Source organism: Micropterus dolomieu, linkage group LG18 (genome assembly GCF_021292245.1).
Source record: "Micropterus dolomieu isolate WLL.071019.BEF.003 ecotype Adirondacks linkage group LG18, ASM2129224v1, whole genome shotgun sequence".
Taxonomy (NCBI): domain Eukaryota; kingdom Metazoa; phylum Chordata; class Actinopteri; order Centrarchiformes; family Centrarchidae; genus Micropterus; species Micropterus dolomieu.
This window is the reverse complement of record NC_060167.1, coordinates 18,437,599-18,455,235: the sequence shown is the minus strand read 5'-3', so window position 1 is coordinate 18,455,235 and position 17,637 is coordinate 18,437,599. Positions and strand designations below refer to the sequence as shown.

The 17,637-nt window shown below is 42.0% G+C and overlaps 1 protein-coding gene across 10 annotated transcripts in view; it reads right to left on the bottom strand.

The window, feature by feature from the left end:
- cacna2d2a (calcium channel, voltage-dependent, alpha 2/delta subunit 2a) overlaps window positions 1-17,637 on the bottom strand; it is a 191,542-nt gene that overhangs the window by 70,867 nt on the left and 103,038 nt on the right. For all 10 annotated transcript variants that reach the window (XM_046028893.1, XM_046028895.1, XM_046028899.1 and 7 more), the window contains one exon: window positions 5,792-5,851. In XM_046028893.1, the coding sequence (XP_045884849.1) occupies window positions 5,792-5,851 (60 nt within the window). The remainder of the gene's footprint in view (window positions 1-5,791; window positions 5,852-17,637) is intronic.

Below are 17,637 nucleotides of genomic sequence, written 5' to 3'. Positions count from 1 at the left end.
GTGGCGAGTAGATGGAAGTCCGGCTCAGGATTCAGTGATAACACTGTTTATGAGTTCCATTACGTGCTCGGCAGGCTGCAAGCACTCTGTCTCAGCACGGCCATAAGCAAGTAAAAAAATAATAAAAAACGCTCACAATGAAAATAGATGCAGTTTATTTGTGATTATACAATGTGGCCATGCTTATCGGTGTTTGAAATAAGCACTGTGCATTTAAAAAGGGCTCACATAGCTATATTCCAGCCTCCCTCACTCGTGGCCGCCGCAATGGAGATCCTTTTGAGTTTTGCTTGTTGTGGTGCTGACAAAAGACGGTTGGCAGAATCAATTTTTTTTCCTACCCCTGCTTTAGAAGGTCTGCGTCTAATTTTCAAAATGAGGGACAAATAGGCAGCTCAGGAAATACAGAGCAGGTAAAATGAGCACAACATGATGGTCAGTGTAAAAAAATAAATAAAACTAAACTGATATAAATCACTTGCAGACAAAACACCAACCGCATGCTGATTATTGCTCTATCCATACTCCCCTATTGGTTTAGCTCAACTAAAGACTGAAAATGTCACAATTCAGCAGGAAAATATTTTGTTAATAAATACTGAAATACACGCGCTTGGACAAATGGTCCACTTCTGCCTGTTTTTGTTAATCCAGTGAGAGTTGAAAACAGGGGTTTGGTAGCATTTCCAATAGGGATAACAGAGAAAATGAACATGTTGAGAATAGAGCGAGATGAAACAAAACAAGAGTGAGGCGTCCCTTCATTCCTGTCTCACCAGAATCTGAATTTGAACCTGTCAAAGGCAGCCCCACATAAGACTAATGTATTCTGTAGCTAATGGAGCTGGTAGCTTCGAGGGCTGGGCTGAGAGTCGCCACAATGGTTCTCACTCATTTCCTCTGAAGGGCCAATTATCTCAAATAGAGGCATTATGAAAGGAGCCAAACTTGGTCAAGTGAACAAACCCTCGCAACTCTAGCTAGTGCCCCTAGCGCTTAAGGTCATGTTACACCTCTGAGGGGAGCTATTGTGACTTTAGGGCAGTACATGTGGCTGAAATACTGGCTAAATGTTGCTAAAGTTGCTCTCCACTAAACTACATGAGAACATTTACAGTTTCTAATTCTAATGATTGGAAAAACATGATCGAGAACAGCAAAGACTATTAGCATCTGGGCACTGCAGGCTGTGTACTGTATGGATATGAATTTGTAGGTAAAGTTACAGATGAACACACACGTGTTAAGAGCAAAACAGACGTCACACAATGCCACTGTGTTATGTATGAGAGTGGGTGGCTGAGTGGAGATGAAGAGAGAAAGAGGCAGAGGGAGAAGAAGAGATTGTGTTGTCCTATGATGAAAGGCTTGATTGATTAGAGAGTGATGATTGCAGTAAATGGCCTGGAAGATGGCTCCATCTCTGTTTCCCGTTTCCTCAGTCTCTTTTACCTTCTTCCCACAGTCACTTGCTTTCTCACTTACACCTCTCTCTCCCTCCATGGCTCTCTTTGTCACCCCCTCTCCATGGTTTCATCATGGCAACCCATCAACAGAGTGCCTCTCTCTCCCCTAATGGCACAGCTATTAGCACTAATGCATTTCAAACGTACAGCAGCTGCCACATCACAATCTGATGGAAAGTACATGTCTTCCACCAATCTCCACAATCTCCGTCCTTTCTTTCATCCAATCTCGTGTCTCTGTCCCAATGTGTTGCACTACGTGTCAACCCGCCTTCAGCTAAGCAACACTGGTCATAATCTGTAGCCAGTATATGATGTGAGATGAGTTGGTTAACAACTGATTGATGATAATGTAGCTGATAATATATTGCTGATAATATCACAAAGAGTCTATAAAGCAACAGTAGATTTGAGTGATTATACTCTGTGGGCTCATGACTAGCAACTTTCAAATAAATCATATAATCTGTTGATTTTATATATAAAAAAAAAAAAATGATTATAGGTGTTTTTAAGTTTTCCAAAGACAGATGTTCATTCAAAACAAACTAGATTTTGTAAACTCACATAATGCTGGAGACTCTAATTTCACTAATTAAACTATTTTGATTGCTATAAAAAAGCGTAATAGTTGTTGAATACGGTAGCCTACATGTTCCCACAGAGGGAGGAGTATTCATATTGATTATGTAATCGTCAGGATATTGTTTGTCCTAAAGATTTGTCAACCGTACCTAACCATTACAAACCATTACAAAGTGTTAAACCCTCAGCACCAGTCATGAATCCATACACATGCATGACCTTAGCTAAGCTAGGCCAAGCTCAGCATTTATCATACATTCAAACTGCATGCAGGGATACAAAAGAAGCATCTGCAAGTTCTTTAGGACAAGTCAGGGCAGAAAACACCTCGACTATCACTTTAAGAAGGGTCCTAACAATGCATGGCAACCCACTTTAACATACACAATCCATCGCAAATGCATAATGGAATCACAATTATACTGTGATCAGTCTGGGCAATAACTCGAGATATCTCCAAAGATATCTTTACTGGGTAGAATTCCTTTTAAGATACTGTATCTACATTAAATTATTACAGATGTCATTAAGCCATTTTATAATATAATATCTTGAGCACACATTGGAGATTTAGATTTAGATTTATAGACTTTAGCTTAAAATACTAATTTGTCACAATATATTAAATCATTGTAATTAATGTTAGAACAGCTTGCAATACACAATAAGACGGTTCCAGCTGGCAATATCACTGGTGGCATATGGTGCACAAGCCAAATCTGGTGTTACTTTCTCCACATTGTCTCTACCACCAAACTATTTACTGAAAACCTAGCATATTTAGCAGGCCTTGCCATGAATATCCACCAACATTAATTATTATTATAATGAAAGAAAAGTGATATCCACAAAAATAAACAGCAGTTGGCTTAACATTGGCTAACTTATGAGAATTTAGTTGTCATAGACTGTGGCAGAGAAGCAGAATTTAGATTTCAATACTTAACCAGCCTCTGTGTAGGATTTATTCAGTATATAAGGGAAGTAACATATTTGTACTATCAGTACTGTATTTGTTATTGGTAATCAGTGACAAAGGCCTTGGTTGAGTAAGAATTTTGCGCTGCCTTTTTGTCATTTTTGTGGTCTTTTTTAAAGAGAATAAGATATTGGTCAATATGCGTTACTTGAAGATAAGTGCATGAGTGCATTCAATATGCAGAGGGACAATAACACAATCATTTAATATATTTTTACCGTCAGCTTAAGAAATCGCTAACATGGGTGTTCAGTGGTGTTGTGGGAGAAAAACTATTAAAAGCAGAAAAACATTTTGACCTGGCAACCAGGTAATAATATCACACACAGACATGCACTTCTGCTTTCTTTTCGGTTACCAGGTCAAAGATGTAGGATTGTTCCATAACCTGATTCTGAAATAGAACAATTAGAAATAAGTGATATGCTGACGCTATCTAGAAAGTTCTCAAAGAGCTTTATTTTCTGACTGCCAATTTTCAGTTTACAAAACTTTTTGATATGCGGCTCTGAAGTTGCTGGTTCTCCCTCGTCCCTATGAGAATGACTGTGCCATCTTGGGATGACTCTGTTGCAAGCACAATAGTCGAGTGCCACAGAGGGATGGGCACCTGACCTTGAGAAATCAGTGACACCAACCAATCCAACACTTTAATATCTATTTCACACACCATTTCATTCCAATGGATTTAAAACCCTGAACGACCAAGACAACAGTTGTTACGATCAACACTTTGACACCCATAATGTCCAGCAGTCAGGATGGTCAGAAAACTGGCTCTGCAGTTGGACCAGGAAAACGCTTGAGTGTGTGTGTGTGAGACAGAGAGAGAGAGTCAGGTCTTCCCATTGCTACAGTAACAGCTGCTATGGCAGCCGCTATGAGGAACAGACGTATCATTGAGTTTCTATGATGTCACCAGTTTGGCGAGGTGAGCAGATGGGCCGGGCCAGGTACAGAACTTCCCGTTAATAAACACATCCAAATAAATACCCGCTCGCCGACAAACGCAAACAGCCACATTATGCTGTTGCAACCCCACACTGGAGCGCACACACTGACACTCACACACTCACAAATTCTATCAAAACGCACCGTCTCTCATGCATAAACACCTTTTCTCTTCATTTGACAGACTGCTCCGCCCGCTAGTTTAAGATGCGACGCATTTCTCCTAATATGCCCAAAGAGCATGCAGCCCTAATCTAATTAGAGTGTCAGTCAGCAGAGTGTTCACCCAAAGAGAAATTAGGAAAGCAAAAAATCTACAAACAGCAAAAATCTTCTTGCAAGGATCTGCCATATCAACCCCACCCCTCACCCAACCCCACACACACACACACACACACACACACACACACACAGCTACCCCTCCTCTTTGTGAGATTTTATTTTAATGGTTTCACAGTCGCCCCTGCTGAGATTCATTACCTGGCCTGATTATAAAGGCAAATGAAATCAGCTCCAATACAATATTAATAAAGGAGCACTATTAGGATTCCTTCGCAGTATTTGCAACAATATGATATATTCCAACTGTTTTCATGCCTGATTAAAGACACATACAGATAACAAAAAATTAATGTGATGGAGCTGCGGCAGGTAACGGTGGGTAAAAGATTCGTGACTGGACGGAGAGACAGAAACAGGAAGAGAAAAATAAAAAGACAGAAAGGAGAGGGAGAGAGGAGGACTTTTGGCAGGGGCGGGGTGGATTAGAAGAGAGTGCTGGCTTTTCCACTTGAGGAGGTATTGATGCCATATTGGATGCAGCTACTTATGAACAGGTGTGCTGTGTGTGGCCACTGTGACCCAGGCTTCACTTCCTGCATGGCTACACATCCGACTGAGGGGCATCGGAGCCGGGCAGGGAGAGGCAGGCATCAACCTCCCTCAGGCCTAAGATGAAGGGACAGGCGCACTGCAGCTCCCTCCCTCGGACCAGCGGGGAGGGGTGCAGCCCAGCCACCCCAAGACTACAGCTTCAGAGTGTAAGCAACCATGAATAAAAATGGACTTTGCAGGGAAGTAGGGTTCATAATTATTCGTTTTAAATCAGTTAAAGCCTTTTCTCAAATATCCCCCAGGAGGCGCTGGGTTAAAAATCCATTTGCGTGAAGTGTACCATGACAGCGAGCTCGTCTCCCTGGAGACAGAGGATATGACAGTAGGGAATGTGCATGTGTGTCTGTCAGTTGAGGTTATATATATGTGTGTGTGTGTGTGTGTGTGTGTGTGTGTGTGTGTGTGTGTGTGTGTATCAGTAAGCATGCATGTTTGTGGGGTGTTTAAGTGTTTGCAAATTTGAGAGTCAGTGGAGCACACAGGCTCACAAACACACAAACCAGAGTAATACCATTTCTACTTATTTCAAGAGCGGATCTCTATTGTTTGAAAGGGCAGCTGCGAGAGAATGTAATGTTCAACTTACTGTGGCCTATGAAACAAAACGGGCCAAAGGCTCTTAGGTAAAACTGAAAACCGACCATGAAAAAAATATCAACCTCAGAAGTAAGCAATCATGGTGTGTGTGCATACATGTAGGACTGTGTTTGTTTATTTTTACCGCATTGTCTCTGTGATGCTGATCACATTGTCATTAAAGAGTTAAATAGGAGAAAATAGCTAAATTGAGAGGGAACTGGAAAACAGATGGGAATGGGCAGACGATAGGAAGATAAACCAGTTTGCCTGGAAAAGAAATGGAAAAAAGAAAGAAGGTCTTGGAGAAGGAGGGAGAGGAGCGGGTGTCCTACTTTACCGTCACACCGTCTTGCCATACATGCTCCTTCTGTAGCTGCTCCGCTTCCCTGGCCAGTTTCTACAAGGAAACACAAAAACAGCGGTGTGAGTGTCAGAAGTCAATAGGACTTTGATTTGTGTGTGTGTGTGTGTTTAAGAGAGAGACAGACAAACAGATGGGAAAATCGGGACCGTGACCTTGTTCCCTTCAAAAGCGAGTACAGCTGTAAATTAACTGGATAATTCAGAGGATTAGGGAACGCCACACCCAACAACACCGTTCTCCTTAAACTGTTGTTACATATTGCTGAGGTGACTGTATGTGTATTTGTCTGACAGCTGAGCTGGCTGAGGGTATGAGACACAATGTAAGCAAACTTGCTAGTAACAAGCCAAAGTGGGGTAGATCCAGCCAAAATCCATACTGACTGATCTTGACATTTGCAGGTTAGTTTTTAAGCTTTGTGCACTTTTCCCTGGTGGTAGTTTGTTTGCCAACAAGATATTTATCCATGCTTGTAGATAGGAAGCAGCCTAGCTATAAAGGTAATGTTTGCTGTGATTCAAAAGTCACGGCTGTAGGTGCTGTCAACTTTTTAGTACGTGTCACACAGTCACGTGCAAATACACATTTTTTTCCCCAATACATGGTTAGATTGTCTATATAGTGGCAATTGAAATGTCTGCGCACCATGACTTGTACAGAATAATTACTATGCACATCAAATCTTTTTATAAAACTGATATACACATACACATTTTAATTGTTTAACAATATGCACCAAGCACAGCTCCATCTACATAGACAGATAACAAACACCAAATTTAGTAATGTATGCACAGACAAGGGGTGCCTTCATGAGACCATGAATTTCTTTCTTTTGGATGCTTTTTTTCCACACACAGAGGAGACATGACATCTAATTTACAGAGCATATGTAAATAATGTCAATAAAAAGTTTAGTTTGAGTGAAATTTCAGAGGTATTGTTATTTTTGTGTCTATCTTGTTCTGAATTATATGTAACATGAAACTTAATATTCTCAACTCAAACCAGTATCAGACATCACTTCCCACTGAATTTAATAGTCTAACATCATTTACAATGATGTAGCTCAGGCTTATCTCTGAAGAAGCTTACTGTATGTAGGCTTCTCATAAAGGAAGTCATCCAAGTGGCAAATATGGTGAAGCCGTCTCTCTCCCTCTCTACGTCCCCCCTTCTTGTGCCACAGTATCTAGGTTTCTCCAAGCCTCTAGGGGGCGATCTTGTTCTTGTCCCAGAATAGTGTGATCAGCCGTAAAGGTCCCAGGGCTATGCAATTACTATTTAGACCCCTAATTCATTTGTGGAGCCACACTGAAGGAACCAGTCCCCTACCACAGGAGGCTTTTTATCTACCAAAAACACACAAGACATAAACTCTCATTATAGTAAGAGCTGCCCTATTTTCTATGAGGACCCCGCCCACCTCATCTCAGCAGCAGACCACACAGCCACAATACTGCTCCACCTCCTCTAAACACACACACCAGAATATCAGTTCTCACTCTTACAGGTGTCGTAAAGGGACGTCGGTAGACCATAATAGTTTAGTAGTACATCACAAGCCGAATTTGTGACACATAATAACATAAAATCTGGATAATTTCGAGTCCTCTGTGTCCCTATGCTTTTGCATTGTGCCTTTAATCACCTGAACAAGTTTTAAATAATAATGATACAATTTCATTTATTTCCTAATGAGACAATAGGCAACTGAAACAATGGAATGTGGATCTAATTAGCCCATTGAAATTATTACGTAGGAGTCCATTACAAAAGCCACTATACATAAAAGACGTGAAACTATACATTTTTCAATTACGGATAAGCACTGAGCAGCTGAATAAAAATCTCTCTGCATTTCCCGCTTAGCCTGAAAACGTTTCACTCTCTGTGCATATGCAATGTTCTTTATTATTAAGCAAAGTTCTTTTTGAGGATATAAAACAAATAAGTTGCATTTGCAGAACTCCCCCCCCCCCCCGTCATGATCTTTGATCTAGCTACCCTTTCACCCCCTTGGCCTGAGTCTTTTTCTCAGCGTTTTATCTGTCAGTGAGAATCTCTACTTTGTCCCTTTAGAAAATCCATTTTTTTCCCTTTGAGTATCCCGCAAACATTTTCTTTCACTTCTGTTTCTCCAGCACCCTCTCCCTTGGTATTTTTCCACCCCCATGTAGGCAGACATTTCTCTGGGACCCTATCTCTTCCCCAGCAGCTTAATGCAGTCCCTCCTGCTCCAAAACAGCCATGTGTCTTCATGTGTCTTTCCTTCCTCTGTGTTGGCCCAGATGGATGGGCAACACAAACAGCCAATGAATCAGAGTGAGAGATGTGGGAAGGAGGGGGGCAGGGATATATCATCTATGCTGGTGGCTGGAGCCCAAGCAGCTTAGAGCACTGGATGAGCATAGTGAGATCAGCACAGTACAGCACAGATAAGCTCAGTACAGGCCCACACAACACAGCAAATAACACTACAGCATACAGGCACAAAGACGCCAGAAGAATCGACAACATGAGCACAGCCCTCTAATGTCATTGTCATTGTAACCTTGACACAAAATGCATCACATGTTGGGCCATTTGTCACCGAGCCTTCTGGCAAGGTCAAGAACCATAAACACACTCTGTAATGGATAGTGGCATGTGAAGTGCCTCCACAAGGTCTCCAACCTTAAATAACACACAGTGGAGTCTGTCATGTATGCAAACGCTGCACATAATGGTGCAGGTGAGAGTGTAGTTGCACAAACCGCCAACAAGCAAGCTGCGCAGCTTGGTGATGTCTCTGCTGTCCCAACCCTCACTGTGAAGGCGCGGAGCAAGAAGACAGTGCTCTGCATGACGCAATTAGGATCTTTAATATTCATAACTGTTCAGTTTGCTCTGTTACAGAGGGGAGCAGTTTAATGACAGCACACCAGAGACGCACAGCGTCATGCTGTGGTGAGCGTCAACTCGACACCCGGGCCGCCTGTGTGATTGCCGCAGCCTGTTAGGCCCTTCCACTGAGCATTAACTTAAAGGGCACTCCACGCAGCACATTGTCGTCTGTGTGATCTGGAGGGACCCTCAAAAACAGCCCTACAATGTGTGTGTTTCGGTGAGAGGGCACTTGAGAAAACACGACACAGTCTGTACGTGTGATTGCAGCCTTGAATCGAGGTACTCAACATGTTCCAAACGACCCCCTCAGCTCAGTTTCTGGGAACACTTAAGTCACCTTGGGGACCAAAAGACTGTGAAATGACTCTGCTGAGGTCACTTAACCTTCTCAGAGACACTACCACTGCGAGGGAAAACCCTTGGTAAATTTCTCAACGCTTGGCGGATGCGTGGCAGGGACAATCATAATGGTAAGCCACTAAGCTCTTTGCAAAACGGCGTCTAAATATAGAACACCTTTTTTAAGGGTCACTCCCACATTGTTTTATATATCCAGACGCAGCATTACTAGAAACTAAATCTTCCCTATACCTACTAACACACACAGGATCAGGAAGATTAAGATAAGCAATGGCATGTTTACCCAGGGACAGAGGCCATGAAACATTTGTAATAATCATCACAGACATCGAAAGGAGCATTAAAAGCTGAGTGAAAACTGCTGTGTTTCATAACTGCTAACAAATTCATGGTACATCAAACAGTCACCACTGTGTCATGGCCTTAAGAGCAGCTCAATGTGCTGTAGTAGTGCAGAAAGTGCAGTGTCATGCAGCAGTTAATCCATTAGGGGGCAGCAGGCTGAGCGTACCAGTGAGCCCCAGCAGCAGCAGCAGCAGCAGCAGCAGCAGCAGCAGCCAGTGGAGCCTGTCAGAGTGGGAGCAGTCTGCTTTAAGCTCTTCATTCTGTCTTCTCCACTCGGCCGGGATTAAGGCCAATCATAGAAATCACTGAGTCAGAACCGTCCCACAATAACAGATGGAGGGACTTTCCACTCCAGAATTTTAAAGCATCACAGACAAACTCACTTCGCCTCGCACCCTCGCCGCTGCAGTCATCCCTACAGCCATCGCCACCACCTTTATTCTCTCACCATCCTTTTATCTCTCCCCTTCGCTTGGCTGTTTTATCCTGCCATCATATGCTGTACTCCATTTCTCTCCATCTGTCACAGTTTACTGCCCTCAAACTTCTCCCTCCTCTAGAACCATAATAATTCCAACAACACGGTCACAAATCAACTTCAAAACAGTTTAATTGACTTCACAGAGCACAGGCCTCGTCATTAACGTAGGGTGAAATGGGAAATAGCTTGAAAACGTATGGCATGTTTTCATTGCTTGCATTATTAAACACTCCTGAAAGGACAGAACATCCCATTTCAAGTCCCAGTAACAAAGTACTGTGAGGAGGACAGTGATAATAAGAATGGGCTCTCCTCTTCAGAGTGGACGAACAATGTTTAAGTCCATAATCAGGAGAAATAATGACCCTTAATTCCAGGTCCCTGGTTGGTTTGCTACTGGCAGCTGGGTATTGTAGTCCTTATTAGCTAACTCTGACACAGGATCAGCATGGATGGGTGGGAGACCCTGTCTTTGTTCTGTGATCCAAAGCACCCCGTGGCAGACCCGTTTGCAGAGGCTGTGTGTATAGTGCTATTGTAGGATGTGCTGAGATAATCCTTGCCTTTGTTCATCCCCAAATCTTCCCCTTCCACAACGGAAATGTTAACACTTTCTTTTGCATTTCCACACATTCCAGACTGCTGTTTCCACGGAGACCGGATCTGGGAGACACGAGCTGTCACCTACCCACAGCAGCAGCTTTTCAAAATCAAACACCAGCTTTCTACACTCCACACAGGCCTGCAGAAACACCATATTTCCACTGTAGATTGCCAGCATTGTGCTGAAGCTTCTGTGTGTAGTTCATTGGGACAAGAAAGGCAGCTTTCTTTACTTTGGAACAATATAGTAGCTCTCTGCAGCAGCTAAACTCCCTCATAATGGTTCTTCAGAGCTACGCTGAAAATAATCGACCTTGATCATAAGCTCTTGTGTACTAATCAGTCTGCTTGTAAGTTTATAATATGGATATAATCAAAATGCGATTATGTTAAAAGCAATGTCACAGGTGCAATTGAGCTAATTTAATATATTACTGACTGCTGAAGTATCTCTATAAAAACAATATTAATGCTCTTCTAATTGGGGCACCTTTTGTTTCATTTGAGATACTCCATTCAAAATAATATGCATTTCGCTCATTAAACCACAGAGCCTTTGAAGCTAAGTGGCAGTCTCATCATAGCACAGAACGGGGCCAAACACCATTGTAGTGCACATTATCATTCATCGGAGTAACTACCACTGTAAATTCAATTAAACCGCCTATGAGATGAATGCTACAAACAGCTCTATCACATCATTTACTCACAGGCACACATGCACACGAAGGTCACAGTGCATATATCCGGCAAAAATTAAAAAGTCATATAAAAGGACGAACAAGGTCACTGCAGGACATCACAGTGAATCAACATAACACAGATCTGCAGCCCTGGCTGCTCACAGGTAGCCAAGTGTTCTACATGCAGGGGCCAGCAGGGGGCTCAGGGTGAGCGTGCAGGCAGAGCGGTGTGTCAATGGGGCCAGGATCAGCTCGGTGACATGTGAGTGTCTGGCTGGTTGGGCTCACTGTCCATTGTATGACAGATAGTCACAGACATGCCCAAACTGCTGCCCGGGCCGATCCTGCTGTTAACTGGCATCAAGTCAGAAAACAGAGACATGAGAGAGGAAGGGAGCCTAAAGGCGCCATCTACAAAAAAATAAGATTCAGAAGTCTTGTTTCTCTAGCAGCACACAAGGCATCGACCTTGCAGGTGACTGAGATGGAGAAAATTGCATACCCGTTGTCTGGAACAAGCGCTAGCTACAGATAAATAAGTCAAAGCAAGCCCAGTGACATTCCACTAGAAAGAAACAGAGCACATGGGTGCTCTTTTGCTTGGTACATCTGTACAACAGGTGAGTACGACTGCCTGGATGACCTGCTTGTTTCGACCACCTCCTCAGCAGGCTGAGTGGGGAGGAGCAGAGAGGAAAAGCATCAAGATGCAGGGCAAGAGTCTCCTTGATCAGAGGTGAGACTGACATAAACATGCAACAGAACAAGACTAAGAGCTGATGCGTGTACTCCGCCACACACTATATTTCAACCATCTCCTATTTGTGTCACATCTTGACAAAATCTCCTGTTGCAGAAGCTCAATAAATACAGGCTGGGTGCTCTCAGTTATAATCACAGTGTGCATCTGTTAGAAAGCACTCCCTATGTTCCCCAAAGACGCAGTGATCCCTGAGACAGTTGATCAATTTACTTCACTTGAAGGCAATATAGACATTGTGTGTGCGTGGTTCTGAAAGAAAAACAATTCAAGGTAGCCTTTAATAACAGCTCACTCCTAATAAGAACAACACCTGTAATGCAAAAACACACAGATTACATGAAAAGGCATGGTATGAGCAGGGAAACAATAGCAGTGGCTGACACTCCTCAGCATCTCGTTTGGAAGCCAAGCATGATTGTTACAGCTTGCGCGCGCGCGTGTGTGAGTGTGTTTAACGCATATACACATGGAGACACACTCAGTCACCACCGGTCACATATTACACCCACACGAACCCCACTCAGACGTACAAACATACTGTACACTTGCAATCAGCTCAAAAGAGCCCTCACTAATCAACATGCAATCAATTATACACATGTTCGTATTCTCTGCGCCCTTTCTTTTGGCAGGCTCAAACTGGCTGCTGAGCTTGGATGCAATTACAGTTGGAAAGGCTGGGACGTGTATTGTCAACACAGGATTCTTGGGGGGTTAGGGGGAGAAATCCCCTTTTGGTATTTCACTGGATATACTGTTTGCAGAAATTCAAAAATTGTTCTTTAATAATGTGTGATCAGGGATTTTCAGAAAACAGCTGTCACATTTTTCAGGAGGTGAGAATCTAATGTTAGCCTGTACTCGTCTACAATGACAAACACCAGAAGTGACCAGACTGATTCGGAGATGGCCAGGGCAAAAAAGAGGCGGTTGGAAAAAAAAGAGACAAACCAGCATAGGAGGCAAGTGATTTATTTATTTATTTTTTTACACAAAGCCTAACCAATATTATCTCAGTCCATCAGCTTCTTTTCACCTCACCTCACCTCACCACAGCACTGTCTGCAGTTCAAGGGCAAACCATTTATTTGTGCTGTCCATTTTTTGCCCTTTACTTCAATCATCCTCCCCCCTACTTCAGATTGCTGATAGAATAATGAAAGCAGTTAAACATTCAGGCTTACAGGGGAGTTATTATTCAACTAAAAGGTCATGACGCCGCGTTACTAAAAAAGATATTTTGTTATGTCTTGCAGATTTACCTCGCTCCCTTCCCTCCTCCTTCTCTGCTACAAAGAGAAAGTCTATGGTGTCGGACAAAAGCGTTGTCAAAGCGCCAGAGAGTCCAGTGACAGCAGCTGGTGTTTGACAAAGTGTATCATTGACAGTGTGTGGCCAGGCAATTGTTCAGGATTTAGACACGCATGCACATATGAGTACACACCTTCAGTCATATTTGTCCAGGCACACACACACACACACACACACACACGGACACACACCCTATCCAGTATTCCAGCAGATATGAGAGGAAAAACATGCAGACACGGCCGTCTCTCAAAGCAATTACAGCAGATTGAAACCAAATTAAATTTGAAGCCTAGAGCAACACCAGCGACTGAACGTCTATGACAGATATGACAGGGGAGGAAGGGGAGTGCTGTGGGACCAAAGGGTGGAAGGGATGCTTGGAGAGAACGGCAGGTGTGGGTCACAGAGAAAGAGAGAGCTGCTTGGATAGGAGAGCAAACAGACAGAAGTAGGGCAGAGAGCTGGTTCCATACAGAGAGCATCGGGAGTGCTCTCTGCCCAGATTTTAAGGACCATGCAGATGATTTTGCATGTTTTAACTGCATTTTGCGTAAATGTTACTGCCAACTGATTTCAAAAACGTACCACATGTTTATAGACTGATTTCCCTTCAGGGCGATCACTGGTTTACATTAATTTCAGGACAGAATGAACTTAAATAGGCAATTTATCAAAGTAAATGTTTTGCCACCTTTATCATAATGTTCTGACATCTATGAATGGAGAGTTGGCCACTGAACAGCAACCTTTTAAAGGCAACAAATGAACAAATTCACAAGAAAACGAGTTTCCACAAGAGAACAAACAAACAAAACCCAAATCATAAAGCACAAACTGTGCAATATGAACAATTAACATACAGTAGAGGCCATTGAAGTTGATTTTCATATTGTAATGAAATGAAACAAAAATCCATGGTTGAAAATGTATCTAAACCATTTGGTATGCTTTGGGAAGTCATCAGGAGTGATTTAAAGAAATATGCAATTTGCAGTTAAGGGCATTAAACACCCGTAAACACTGATATGTGCTTTTTGAAAACAGAATGTGGTTTACAATGCCTGGCTAACCCTTGAACCCTGAAGGCAACCCTTCAGCTGTGCAAATTATGTTACATTTAGTAATATCTTGAAAAATGTGCAGTTATAATGAATCACAGAAGAATAAATAAAGAATAAAGAAAAACAGCAGTCATATTGCCAATAAAAGGACCTTAGTTTTTGCAGAAATCACACTGGAAAATGATAACACGTGAGTAGAAATATACCACAATCTGTAGACCATATAAAAATCACAAACATGTGCTCGTTACAGGCATACAGATTAGCTCAGTTTCCAGTTCTCCAGGAGATATCATTCCTCCATTTCATTATTCTAGTCCAAGAAATGACAGGATTAGTTGTGGCAGCTTTTAAACATCTGATGTTATCTTCCTCTCCTGGGTGAACAATTAATCCCTCTCACTTCCCTTCTTCTCATCACCCTCTCTCTCCCCATCCAGGCTTCATCTAGCCTCGATTTCACTGTTCCTCTTTCCTTCTCCCCCCCACCATATTGTATAGCTCTCCTATAGGAGATCTTTTTTACTTGAGAGAAATGAAGCTAAGCACTCTGGCATTTAAATAATTACAATGTACCGTGGAGATATATGAAAGAGTACAGTGATGAGGTTTCTGTAATCAGTAGTCACTAGTCTTTTAGTATGTGGATGCACTAACAATTCAACAATTCATAAGCATTTTTTCTTTTTAATGTTTAAGTGAATTAACTTTCACGTCATTGTCTTCGAATAGGAAAAAGAGTGCATACCAATATGTCTAATAATCATGCTTTAATAAATCTTGTAAATGTTATTTTCTAAATGTTTGACATGCTTCAGTCATCCAGACTTCTATCAGTCCAATAAAGAATTCAAGTTTAGATCCAATCCAAACATTTGATTTCCATTAGCAAAAACAATATTATTCTATAATCAGTTTCAGACTGCAGATACAGTATGATGGAATTATCCGTCACTTATGTCAATATGTCTTTTGACAAACAAATAAAGCAGTTTTTATTGTGTGGAACATAACTAGCTTGCTAGCATGGTTTCATATGTTAATGCTAACAATATTTGGCTAACAATGTAAATGTTTGATCACTCTGCTGTGTCTTGTCCTCATACAGTCTCAGGATTCCCACTCTTTTCAAGAGATCATTTTCCAGGACTTTTCCAGGACATTTTCAGTGATGATCTAACTGGTATGACAGACAGGGATCACGTCATACACTAATATGTTTAATTTTAAAGACGTGCAGTCTGACTTTAACTTATCCATGAAATCATCTATTACATGTGTAGAAATTATGACAAATTGCTCTTTATTGCTATGTGGTCTATGCTTGGCAAGTGCTTTTTATATGAATTATATTTTAACCACCACTGCCTGAACACCAGTAAATAATAGATTACAATTTTGCCTACTAACAAATCCCACCATTCTGTTTAACCTTATCTTTAAAAAATCACTGTGGTCCTCAGCCAAATTGCAGTGTAACGGTACGAAAAGTGCTGTTAGCCGGTGTTTGATGCACATACAGCTGGGCTCCAATTCATTGTTTTGACCCTGGCTTCATTCTTATTCAACTGTCTCAACAATAACCACAACACATTTGAAACCATTGCTCCTAGCCAGAGTTGAAACACAAATCTTAAAACGTTAACCAATTTAATAGTTTAAAACAATTTCAGAGATGATTCTCCGAATAGTCAACATGGGGATGATGCTAAGTATTCAGTTCTGCAACTGTTGGTAACATAATGCAAGGTCTTCAAAATGGGCCAATGTATAAAAATATACACGTCTGAATTAAAAAAGGAAAAGTTGTGAAAAAATGGCAAAGGTGACAAAATGTGTAAAGGTTTCATAAACATTTGGTAAAACTATATCTGGCGGTCCATTCCAAGATACAACTGTATGCAAAATTATAGCTCAATCCTTTTTAAACTCTCCTCCCAGTCCCAGTTATTGGTGAGATATCATCGAGGTTTCAACGCACCATCTGAGAACCACCTGGAGTTAGTTACACCTTACCACACGTATGTTTGTTACTAACACAGATAGTAAACATGATTGCTACATATTGAGGAAGAGCCCTTTTTTCCGTCTTATCCAGAGTAAAATGAGAAAATCAATTTTAACGTCATTAAGCCTTGCACAGCAAAGAAATGTCTTTCAACAACTTCCATACTGTCTGTATCTCGTTAAGATTCAATTCAATTTAATTCAATTCAATTTTATTTATATAGCGCCAAATCACAACAACAGTTATCTCACAGTGCTTTTCATAAAAGAGCAGGTGTAGACCATACTCTATGATGTTATTTACAGAAGCCCAACAATTCCCACCAAGAGCAAGCACTAGGCGACAGAGGCAAGGAAAAACTTCCTTTTAAGAGGCAGAAACCTCGAGCAGAACCATGGCTCAGGGTGGGCGGCCATCTGCCTCGACCGGTTGGGGGTAAAGGGGAGAGAGAGAGAGAGAGAGAGAGAGAGGGCAAGAACGGAACAGAGAGAAAAAGAGAGGGATGGAAGGAGAGAGAGGGGAGGGAGGCAGCCTACACAATACACACACACAGAGGTACAGACAGTAAAGGTGAGGTTGCTATACACTGAATGAAAAATGGTATAGATATGTATAGTAGTGTTAATGATAACAATCGTAATGTTAATGATTACAATAACAATAGGACTGGTAACAATAGTTGTTGTAGCAGAGGGTGTCGAGCAGGAACACGGGGGCAGCAGGTGACCCGCAACCACAGATCCAGACTCCACAGCTCCAGAGCCAGAAAACCCGCAGGAAGTGATAGGAGGAGACAGGAGAGGGACGAGAAAGCACAAGACTACCAGAAAGGGGAGAAGTTGTGTTAGTAACATGCAATAATGGGATGAGGTTGCATACAGAGGGAGAGAAAGTAGAGGAGAGAGGAGCTCAGTGCATCATGGGAAATCCCCCGGCAGTCTAGGCCTATAGCAGCATAACTAAGGGATGGTTCAGGACTCACCTGAGCCAGCCCTAACTATAAGCTTTATCAAAGGTGAAAGTCTTAAGCCTACTCTTAAATGTGGAGATGGTGTCTGCTTCCTGAACCCAAACTGGAACCTGGTTCCACAGGAGAGGAGCTTGATAGCTGAACGCTCTGGCTCCTAGTCTACTTTTGGAGACTTTAGGAACCACAAGTAACCCTGCATTCTGGGAGCGCAGTGCTCTGGTGGGGTAGTAAGGTACTATGAGCTCTGTAAGATAAGATGGTGCCTGACCATTAAGAGCTTTGTAGGTAAGAAGAATGATTTTAAATTCTATTCTGGATTTTACTGGAAGCCAATGCAAAGAAGCT